Source organism: Sinohyriopsis cumingii, chromosome 3 (assembly GCF_028554795.1).
Source record: "Sinohyriopsis cumingii isolate HCF-2022 chromosome 3, ASM2855479v2, whole genome shotgun sequence".
Lineage (NCBI taxonomy): Eukaryota > Metazoa > Mollusca > Bivalvia > Unionida > Unionidae > Sinohyriopsis > Sinohyriopsis cumingii.
Genome location: NC_142963.1, coordinates 151,659,661 through 151,671,711, shown reverse-complemented (window position 1 = coordinate 151,671,711; position 12,051 = coordinate 151,659,661). Strand labels below are relative to the sequence as shown.

The window sequence follows — 12,051 nt, the reverse complement described above, 5'->3', positions numbered from 1 at the left end:
GATAAACGAAAAATGTGAAAATGAATCCAAATTTGTCCTTATAAAAGTCTTTGAAAGTCCTAAATGAATGAAAAGTCCCATATTATTTCAATACCGGAAATGTACTGGTCCTTCAAGAACCATGATATTGTTGAGATGGCATTGTCCAGAATTCTTTTGAATAAATTATAACAGTTCCAGAATAATATTTTTGTCCAAATAATGAGTACTTTCTATTACTAGTGAACAGTCCAAACAAATATTTTTCCTCTCAAAAAATATCTATGTACAACATAAAATACATCTGCAGACTTACAGAAAGGAACATTAAAAGTGTGAATGACTCCAGGAATCAGAATAAAACTCAATGCTTAACTTTCTCCTTACATACACTGTAAATTGTGACTGTATTTCGTAATGGACCTCATATGACAACATACACTATTGATTTACGACATACTAAATCACAATGTACTATATTCACATGACCTCACACAACCAATGATGAAGCCACAGAATTGTTCTCAAAACTTCCATATCCCATCAATCACTGAGAAACTACTCCATAGGTGCCATTTTTAAGTCTTATTATTACGATTATTATTACTAATTGTCACCATGTACATAAACAACTATTTATAGATCCTACATGATTTGTGTTTTCAATAGAGCCAAATTATGCATACAGATTACAACTAAAAATGTTCTGTACTTTTTACAACCATGAATAAAAATTATGAAAATTAAATAAAATCATATAACAGAAGTTACAGAAAATATAGATATACATAACATCCTTTCCTCCAAATGTTCTGTTCCCATACCTCAGTCAGAAAATCAAGGACCAGTCTTACAAAGTGGTTCTGGACACACTTCTCAGATGGGACATGTCCTGGCTGTATGATCTAGATCAACCTAGCAACATATGTTACCTGGAAAATCCCAGTGAAATGCAACCTGGTCCAAAAACCTCACTTGCAGGTGTTTCATCCCTGCCTGGCCAGGCTTCTTCATTAAATGTGGCTCAGAAGAGTATTGCATAGAAAAAAGTTTTCAACCTTGGAGAGAATCTTGTGAAGAAGGTCCTCCACTTTAAAGGCTTATGCAGGGATGTAGAGAGTTTCAGGGACAGGTGCTGCAATACCTTCGTCTTCTTGAATGACTCGGTCTCTCAGCTGGTTAACTTATTTCTCTGGCTCTTTGAAGAGAAAAGATTACACCCTGTTACAACCAGGGGATAATGCTCCATGATTTCTGGCACATTGAGATATCATAGTATGGTAAATACAGGACACAACAAAGACTTTTCAGACTTAAAGGCCAACTTTGATCTGAATATATGCCTAATCACTCACCATGTTTCCTAAATGGAATCTTACATGGGTTTTGACATGGCTTAGTTTAGAAAAGTTTGAGTCCTGAGCCAGAACTTCACTGAAGCTATGAAGTGTGTCCCTTTAAATGGACCTGAATATTTCCGATTCTGACAGGATGGTTCATTGTTCTTAATGGCACAACTGGATTTTTTAGCTAAGAACTGACTGCCATCCATGGGTAATCAAACACTTTTCATTTTCTCTCTCTCCTCCATTTACATGTTGAGAGGAGCAGCAATGAGGAACCATGGATCCCAATGGCCATTTTCTTCCAGTTATGGCAAGAAAAGGGGCTACAACCCCTCAAATACTGGCTGAAGTGGATAGTATGCTTGGTGTATTCTGAATTGTCACAGGTTCAGATATTCTTCAAGTGGATTTCCCTTTGTGAGATTAGAGCTGTCTTGGTGAGAGTCAAGTTTCGATGCAACATTTTGATTTCATCATATTCTACATTGAAAACATAATTGTTAATCAGCTGACTCCAGAAGCAATGATTGGGGCTTATCTTGTTCAACCTTCACCTTGACCCTAACCTTCTGAAAGTTGTTGATAGTACAATGTGGAGCAAGAGCCTGGGAAGAACCATCAACCCAATGGAAGCTACTGGCATGTTTTCTCACATGATCAGATTAATTGAGCCAAAAAGACTTGAACCTCTGTGGACAGAGGAAAGATGTGAGTAATTTGTATCAGCAAGCTCTTTAGGTCAATTTCTATTCGTTTTGTTAGGAATTATTTTCTTGGTCACTAGGTTTTCAGATATCAGAAAACATGTTTTTTTGTGCACCCAAACACAAAAAGTACAAGTGGTATTACACGATGATTATTGGTTTATTGATTAGCTTTCATAGAAATTGTGGGATTTTTTGCAATTGGTCTTGTTTATCCTGACTACTTAATCCAGATGTTCCTGATTATTTTCTAGTAACAGGTTTCCTATTTCATATCCATGTTTTTGAAGAATTTCATTTGGGGGTATCCATGGGACAGGTTATAGGAACAGGTTTCCTTTTATGTTTCTGAAGCATTTCATTTGGTGGTATCCATGGGACAAGTTTTAGGAACAGGTTTCCTCTTGTATGTTTTGAAGCATTCCATTGTGTTATCCATTAGACAGGTTTAGGAATAGGTTTCCTCTTTTATGTTTTGAAGTCTTTCATTGTCGGTATCCATTGGACAGGTTATAGGAACAGGGTTCCTCTTTCATTTCATGAATGATTTATTTTGGTAGCAATGGGACAATTTGTAGGAACAGGTTTGAATGAGTGATTCATTAAGGTAGCAATGGGACAGTGTGTAGGAACAGGTTTGAATGAGTGATTTATTTTGGTAGCAAGGGGACAGTTTGTAGGAACAGGTTTAAATGAGTTATTCATTAAGGTTTCCTTTTTCATTCCTTGATGTGATATAGTAACCAGATTTATCATTAAATCATAAGAAAGGAGTTGATACAAAAGCATATACATAAAAGGGATTCACTGAAAGCTTTTATTTGATAATCTTGATGTGCCAGTCACCTTATCTACTGATTTCTTATTTAATTTTTATTGAAAAAAGGAAAGCTTCAAGGAAACCAAACTGTTACATAGCAATTCTAGTAAATGCAAAATTTTCAGAAAAGAATAAAGTTTTAATTTTTAGCAATTTTGGGGTGGGGGATAATGTCCTAATTTCCTTTCCATATTTGTTGCACAGGATGTTACCGTATTTTAATGCTTTTCATCAGTGAAATCAGTAATTGTAAGATGACAGGTGGTTGAAAGCTACTCAAGTTTTAATAGTTGTTAGAAAACTATGATTTAATTTTGAATTTAATCTGATTTCATTTTTTATAAATTTTAACATTTAAGTATCTTAATAAAAATGTCAGTTTATGTAATGAATCATCTTTCTGTAGTGCAAAGTAGTATGTTATTTGAGCAGATTTCTCAAGTCTGACAGCATTATAAACTGGTTCCTCTTGCATTTCCATCATCTGAATTCATCTTCATTATTTTCCAGACAGTTTAATATCATTGTTCTCTGTGATTTTTGTTAACATTTCCAAAATGAAACTTAATGGTTACAGTAGATCAACTATAACATCATGGTGGCTTTCATAGCTGCGTCATTCAACAGAAATATTTGAAGTTAATTGTAAATGTCTTTAAAACTTCTCAGTGGATTTTTAACAAAATGCTGGTTTTATTTCCATTGTCTTAGCATGTTCATTCAAGGCAAATATGATAATTTGTTTTCCTTTCAATTTTGTTGATGGCTGACACAGCTTATTGTTGTTGTTGTTTGACACCATTTCTCAGAGGAAGATAGACCATACATGGCAGCCAGTATAACTGGTGGAGGAAGAACCCAGGAAAGCCCTGGTAAGAATCATCAGTTCACAGGAAGCTACTGGCAAATTTTCTCACATATCCACATTGGCAGAGTCTAGGACACGAACCTATGTGGATAGAGATGAGATGGCAGTGACCTAGCACAAGTTACATAACATAAGCCTTGCTACTAAAAGTAGACCATCCTCCAGAAGCTGTCTTGAAAATTCTGAAAATATTTGTTTAATTCAAACTTTGGGATTCCTTTCATTTAGTCAGAGTAATAAATCTGGAATATTTTTCAGAATACTGTGGACAGATATTTTTGATCTAATGAGCATGAATTACATTCAACAGATTTGAGAACTATCTTTCTTTTAATGATATCGAGCACTCTAAAAAAATGCAGTTGTTGTTGCCAGCTCCAGCAGCAAAAGAAACAGAGGAACCTGAAGAAGAAGGAGCAGCAGATGATGCAGGATAGAAAAATGCCAAAGCGAGGAGACCTTTCAAAGATGAAACCCCCTAGCATGTTGGATCGGCAAGCATGGGAATTCAAACTCAAGGACTACCATCCTCCACATGAAATAGTAAGGACATTGTATCAATTTTTAATGATGTTGGGTACATGCATGTTACTAATGGCTGGTCAGAAAAAAATATGATTTTTTAGACATGCTTAAAGGTTGAAATATAACTCTTTGCCCAGGTGCATATGTGTACTTGGTTGCAACCATCTTCTTTCAAGACTTGGAAAATTGAGAACACAAATAAATTATAAATATTATTTGCAGCTTGGGCTACTCTGTATATGGACATGGTCAAAATGGAGTACATTTGTCCTAACCCTTTACCTCATGCAAGCGTCTTTGGATGCCTCTACACCATTCACATGGAAGATCCTTTTGACGCCTCTACTCAAGTCGCATGGAAGCGCCTTTTGACGTCGGCTGTAAACATCAGCCATTTTAAGCCGGTTTTCGTAGCACCACCTTCAGGGAAAACCCCCTATTAGATACTAAATTCATTTCTGCGAATGACAATTACGTCAGATCACATGGTCACTGTTTATGCACTGGTCAATATCTGCTATTTAAAGTAACTGGGTCATGATCTCCACTCCCCAAAATGGTGGTCGCGGATTTCATTCAGTACTTACAAAGTTTTCACGATTAGAATCACAACCATGAAAGATTCAATAACCTAGGTAAAGGCTCTGATGTTGATGTAGGCATCAATTAGTTTTTATAAATTATCAAATTCAGATGACTTAGTGATGTAGATGCAGACGAAAAACTTGTAAATTTCAAGTATGAGAAATGGCAGCTACGGTTGGTCACATGGCCTCACTGACATGATGGTGAACGAGTTCTCTCCAGATTTTAAAGCACATACAAAATTCTTCCATGATAAATAACTACACAGCTATAACAATCGGACTTTACTCTTAAATTTTTCCACATATAATAGATGTGTACCAAAAATGTAAAATGGTTAAAATTGCTGTTAAACGTAACATACACTACATTGCTTAACAGTTCACAGGCAGGCCTGTGCATATGGGGTCGACTAGGTAACAGGTGTTCTATTTATAGCGTGCTGCACTTTGTAACTATGCTGTATGAGGTAAAGGGTTAAGGGTATCATAGTGTTTCAGACCTTGCATTTGACCTGAAATTTTCTATGGGATAATTGGTATTATGTATGGGAAAGCATTTCTTTCATAGTTTTTTAATTCTTAAACTCGTGTAGAAGATTCAGTAGTTTATCATCACAGAGTGACTCAAATGGTGTATATCATAACATGTGGGGTGAATTAAATTAACTTTCCATTCAGATTGCAAACAATTTTTTTCTCTTCAAAATACTGTGCTGCATGTGTACAAATTTTACTTCACATATGTAATTAAGGCATATTTTGTAGTTTTTTTTATTTCATGCATTTGAACTGTATTTGCCTGCAGAATTACCAGCTCCTGGTGATCTGGCTCCTGGTGATCTGGCACTTGGGTCTATGGTCTTTCTTCATAGATTTTAACCTTAGGAAAAATATTCCCATTTTGTATAACCACTGTTTGACATGTTTCAAGTGATATGAAGTGCAAAAAGGGCCAGAAATATACAATTTGAAGCCTTTTACTTTCGATTAAAATTGACTTACCATACACATTTTATGTCTATAACTTTAAACTGTTTAAGATTAATGAATAAAACTTGGACTATGGTAGAGCTTTTTAGAGCTAAGGTTACCTACCATATATACTCACTTATAAATCAAATCCAGCTGCAAACAACATAGACCCAAATCTGCCATTGCATTACATTATGTGCTAGCAGATCAGGGTCTATGTTGCTTATTATACTCATTACTCATAACATATAGCATATACCCAGATTTTTTGGCACATTATATGACAGCAGATATGGGTCTGTGCAGTTTGCATTTGGACTCAACTTATAAGTAAATATATACTACTTAATACACGTTAAGTATTACTAAAATAACATGGTATCAAAATTACTAAACCAGATGATTTCAGGATATGAATATTTTAAGGTAACAAGATCTTGTGGTATATCACTTTCACAACAGGAATACGATATATGCAAAATATTAGTTTTCAAATATAAATGGTAATATTTTGTTAATTTCTATGATAAAATAGTGTTTTAAATAACTCCTTAAGTGTTTGCAGGTATATTGAAAATGAATACTTGTTAGTAACATTGTCAGAAAGTGATGCCATTATCAAGTATTATTAAAATTAAGATATACTTTCAATAAGTAGATTTGACAGGCAGCGATGAAGGTTAATGTTCTGGTGACCTTGGGAATTCCTGACCCACTTATTTTTACTAACCAATCAGATGAAGTGTTGCATTTCATGCAAGGGAGAGCTATCATTAGAAAAGATGTGTTTCAAATGATATCTTTCACTTTCATAAATGTAAAAGCTGTAAACAAATTTTTTGGTGAATCAAAATGTCAACAGAACAGGACCTCATATCGGTGTTCTTCAGATCTTCATTATGTCTTAGAGCTTGATTTTAATCAAATTGTGCTGGTATTTGATATGCTGAGCTTGCTGTATCTATCTATGCCAGTATTAAGATTCAGTGTCTAATAAGATGTGATGATAATGGGGGAATAAAACAAGACATTCTTAATATATGAAGCTTTATAAAACATTTTTGAAAATACCATCATCAGTATGATCGTCATCGAACTTCACATGATCCAATGGAGATGGATGCTCAGAAGCTACTTGTCAAGTACGATGACCCAAACCTGGATGATGCACAAGAGTCTCTTTGGGCCCAGGAAGCTGGCTTAATGGGGACAAAATTAACCCTTCCTGAAAAGAAAGCTCCGACTACAGCACTCAAGAAGATCCCACCCCCATTGCCATTAAATAAAAGTAGGCCACAAAAGACTGGTGCATCTGAGGATGATGCCCCGGATGAACGTGAAGCTCCTGGGGTGGGGCATTCACCCACGGAAGAATTGGAAGATCGAGATAGTGTCATCTTAATGAAAGAGGTACAAGGTCAAACAGCATGACCTTTGATCTAACCTTTGTTGCATGACTTCTGATCCACTAATTGTTTGTTGTGGCATAACCTCTCAGAGCATGAACTTGCTTTCTGACCCTCTTCTTTAAAACCATATGTAAATGGATTGTAACCACCTACCCTTTTTATTGTCTGTTTTGTTATTCTCTGCTGTGCCTTTTATGTATACTTGGAATTCCGTAAGTTCAGTTTGAATGAGCTCTGTCTATACTTTGTTGCATGGTCTCTCAAGAAATTTTGTTAAAATCGGTGCATATGCTTAAAACATAAAATACTATCTAAAATAATGCTTTCAATAAAATATAGAATTATTCCTACAACAAGACAAATTATAATCTTGCATCTAATCAATACAGCAGTACATACAGGAACACAGAATTGTACACAACTTTACCAAATACGTATCCATATATAGATAGATACACATTTTTTGTAATAAAAAAATCAATTTTAAATACATATAAACATTAATATATAATATATTATACAGTACTCCAGAGATGTCAGCATTAGCAGATCATGATATAACAATGCAATGTTATGATGGTTTGTCAGTACGAACAAAGGATTTGTTATGTAACTGTATGTAGATTCAAGTACATTTTATATCCAAGTTTGTAGCTTCCTTTCATGGTGCCTTTAAATGTCTCCACTCCAGACCCAAGATTTTATGTACAGTTTTAATCAGCTAACAATGTTGTCACAAAAGAAATGCCAGATGGTGTATTTTGTCTCAAATATGGAAAAAATTGCAATTTGCAGCATTGGCGAAGCCCAGCACAATCCACAAATAAACTTTCTACACGTTACTTTTCATACTTTTAAGGAGACATGCCATGATTGTCCTTCATTCGAATTCATGTGCACTCTTTTCCCCAAAATAAAGTTTTTGCATTATTTTTTGTTCTTTTAAGAAGATTTTTTTTTTTTCATGTATGAGAAAAACATGTATATAAAATTTTGGGAGCTACACCACAATTGTGTTATATCCAAATTCATGTTATAATGGAGTGGGTGTAGTGATTTACACTTGCATTACCCTCAAATCCCATTTGAATTCATATTTGAAGTGTAGAAATTGCAACATTGTGAGACAAATAATATTTGAGCATATGGAAATTGGAGTCTGGGCTTGTGATGCTTTTAAAGTCAGCAGTCCTGGCCTGTGTCTAAAAAAAATGTCTTTACGCACTATGTATGTATGTGTGTATATATATATATATATATATATATATATATATATATATATATATATATATATATATATATATATATATATATAAAATAAACTGACTACAAACAGTGCAAAACTAGTATCTAGCTAGCCTAAGCGCTTTCGACTCTTAATGAGTCTTTTTCAAAGGCAAATACAAAACATAGACAAGACAAACAAATAAAACAGACAAACCGTTGTCTTTGTAAAACTTTACATGACTATGACTTGTTGCAGATGCTGAAAGAGATTTTATATTGACCTAGAAATTGATGAGCCATAGCGTCATCTGTTATTTTATGTAAATTTATGTACGTGCAAATTATATCCCAGATATTTCATTGTTGTAGTTGTAATTATAGGTTATTGAGTGACTAATAAGCAGATTTAGAGAATTATTGAAAAGAGAACATGCTGGCTAAAAAAAGGTAATTCTATTTGTGAATGGCTGTCTTTTTCTAGTCTTCTTGCTTTAAACCACTTGGTTTCAACATTCTAAGGCGGCGTATCCAGTAAGATTCCTATTCTTTCCTGGTTTTGAAATTCAATTTGGGGTTTGTTGAACAATGCTAAACAGTCTGAACCAAAGAAACTTCATCCCCATGAAATCATCCATTTAACTCAGACCATGAAAATTGTATGCCATGGAATATCTATGATTTTACAGTAGTGTCTATAAGAAATTCCACTGAATATGCCTTTACCAACATGGATCAATCATTGTTAGATCTATTTATCTATTCTGCTAATACAACAGTAAGCAGATATTTTTTGAATAGATCAAATCCAATCATAATTGGCTGATTTTTTAGCAAATATTCCAATTTCAATTCAGTGTACAATTTTCATATTGTATTTAATAACTATTCTCAAAATCAATAGCTGGTTTTTGATGCAATATTTTATGTCTTATTGCTTATCCCAGTAATTTATTGGGATTAGCCTCAGTCTGGATATCCAAAAACTATTTGATCAATAGCCTCCATCTTTATATCCCAACAAATTTCTAACAATAGCCTCCATCTTTATATCCCAGCAAATTTCTATCAATAGCATACATCTTTATATCCCAACAAATTTCTATCAATAGCATATGTCTTTATATCCCAACAAATTTTGACCAGTAGCATATGTCTTTATATTCCAACAAATTTTGATCAATAGCATACATCTTTATATCCCAACAAGTTTTGATCAATAGAATACATCTTTATATCCCAACAAATTTTGATCAATAGCATATGTCTTTATGTCCCAACAAGTTTTGATAAATAGAATACATCTTTATATCCCAACAAATTCTGATGAATATCATACATCTGGATATAAAAAGCTATTTGATCAATATCCTACATTTGGATATCAAAAACCTATTTGATCAATAGCCTACATCTGGATATAAAAAAAAATATTTGATCAGTAGCCTGCATCTGGATATCAAAAAACTATTTGATCAATAGCATACTCTGGATATAAAAATCTATTTGATCAATAGCATACTCTGGATATAAAAAACTATTTCATCAATAGCATACTCTGGATATCAAAACTATTTGATCAAAAGCATACTCTGGATATCAAAAACCTATTTGATCAATAGCCTGTGTTTGATTGCAATGCACTTAAGTCACGATGCAATATTTTTTTCTTAAACTGTCTCAAGATCTGTAGATCAAGGCCACTGATTTTTTTTCCAATATTCTTAGCAATACGGAAACAAAATTAATTGAAATTTTTACATTATATTATCTTTCTCCATTAGTAGGAAGAGTATTTTCATTTTTAGTGACCGCTCTGGTGGCCTAAGTGGTTTGAGCATCAGACTCAGATGCAGGAGGTTGCAGGTTCAAACCCCAGCTGAGTCATACAAAGGACTTATAAAAATGGTACTAGCAGCTGCCTTGCTTGGCGCTCAACATTAAGCTTTTAGTGTTAGGACTGGTCGGCCTGGTGTGACTGGGTGGGACATGATGTCACATTTCTGCAGTATGATACCCTAGTGCTAGACATCACTATAAGCTGCCACACTGCAGACATCATAGCGATATGACTCAGATTGTTAAATTTACATTAGAAATCCAAAATCACAAAGACACACATCATTTTTAGTAAGCTTAATTGTCAAAAATAGTCAATTTGCTGTCCAGAAATTAGTTGCTTTTGTTCCACCAGCACATCTTTCAGATATGTACAGCTTTACAAATATTCCTTTTAGCATTGTGAAATTGTTTCTCAGAATTCTATAATTTTTCAGTTTTTTGTTTATATTAAATATGTAAAATTTTCAGAACAAAAACCATTTATGATTGATTGCTTTCCATAAGTATCCATTCATAAATGGGTCATTTTCTTTTCTTATGTGTTTTTAACGTGAGATTTTCTGCATGATCAGTCCTCATCTCTGTTGCATGACTTTTTGTTGACCTTTAGAGGTTTAAAGCCAATGAAATTAAATTTATGAGCAATCACCTGACTGCTGTGTGATGGGCATGTACTCCACCTTGCATGGACAATCCTCTGCACGTACCCACCTGTAATGTCATTGTGCACCGTATTAACACCGCTTTCTCAAATCTATAACCTGTGTGATATCCTGTCTTTGTGTTTTCACAGATAAATATGAATGTGATAATAAAAGACTGACTTCAGAAATCTCCTTTTGTTCAGCATTTGTTTTTCTGTCACGCTTTCAGCCTTCCTGGTCTTTTGCTGAAATTTTCTGCTAAGAGGTGTTAAAAGGACATATTTTTCCACTGGAGTAATCATGTTTTAATTTTCTGTAAATGACAGCTTGCCTTGTATTGTAAATGTGAATTACTGTAAAATCAGAATTATCTGTAGAGGATTTAATTTTTTGTCTTCTCCATTGTATATGAATAACAAAAAAATTAAATCCTCCATGAAAAATTGTATTATTGAAATGGTCTCAAGGTATACTTTCTGACGACTTGAAATTTTTATCCCCACAGAATCTTCATTTACTCACAAGCTATGAAATTTTATATCCACAAAATTGTCCATTTTCTCACAACCCATGAAATTGTATCCCCACAAATTGCCTATTTACTCGCAAGCTATGAAATTGTATCCCAATAAATATTTCTGATTTTTCAGTATGTATACCTTTGTAATACATTCTTCTTTCATCACTGATGTGATTAATGATCAAGAATGACTGAAACATACAAGGACTATCTTTTAAATTTAAAGCAAAATATCAATACAAAAATTATGAACTCTTTTGTACAAGTATATTGGTATATTCAATCAATCAGTAATAGATCTAAAACATAGATTATATTGTTTTTTCACCTGGCAGAAGGAACAAAAAATAAAGAAATTTCTATTTTTTCTTCAAATAATGTAAGAAAATGAAATAACATGTTTACAAATAGCAGTTATGGTTGATGACTGACTTATGTCTTGGATCAAAATATAAACTTGTTTGCATTTAAGCTCATTGAAGTTCCTGTAACTCTTTTCTGAATTTCACTCGTTTGTTCTAGTAACGTTAACACTCATCATTTATAGAATGAAGTTACTATGGAAACATTTATAATCAGATCTACTTTTATGGTAACCTGTATTATACAAT

The 12,051-nt window shown here is 33.7% G+C and overlaps 1 protein-coding gene across 7 annotated transcripts in view; it reads left to right on the top strand.

Moving 5' to 3' along the window:
• The window catches only part of LOC149804163 (uncharacterized), a 182,664-nt gene that overhangs the window by 107,218 nt on the left and 63,395 nt on the right, over window positions 1–12,051 (top strand). For 5 of the 7 annotated variants that reach the window (XM_089954135.1, XM_089954139.1, XM_089954136.1 and 2 more), the window contains 2 exons: window positions 4,093–4,260; window positions 6,882–7,211. In XM_089954135.1, the coding sequence (XP_089810261.1) occupies window positions 4,093–4,260; window positions 6,882–7,211 (498 nt within the window). The remainder of the gene's footprint in view (window positions 1–4,092; window positions 4,261–6,881; window positions 7,212–12,051) is intronic. The other 2 variants (XM_089954138.1, XM_089954137.1) reach the window with 1 other exon arrangement.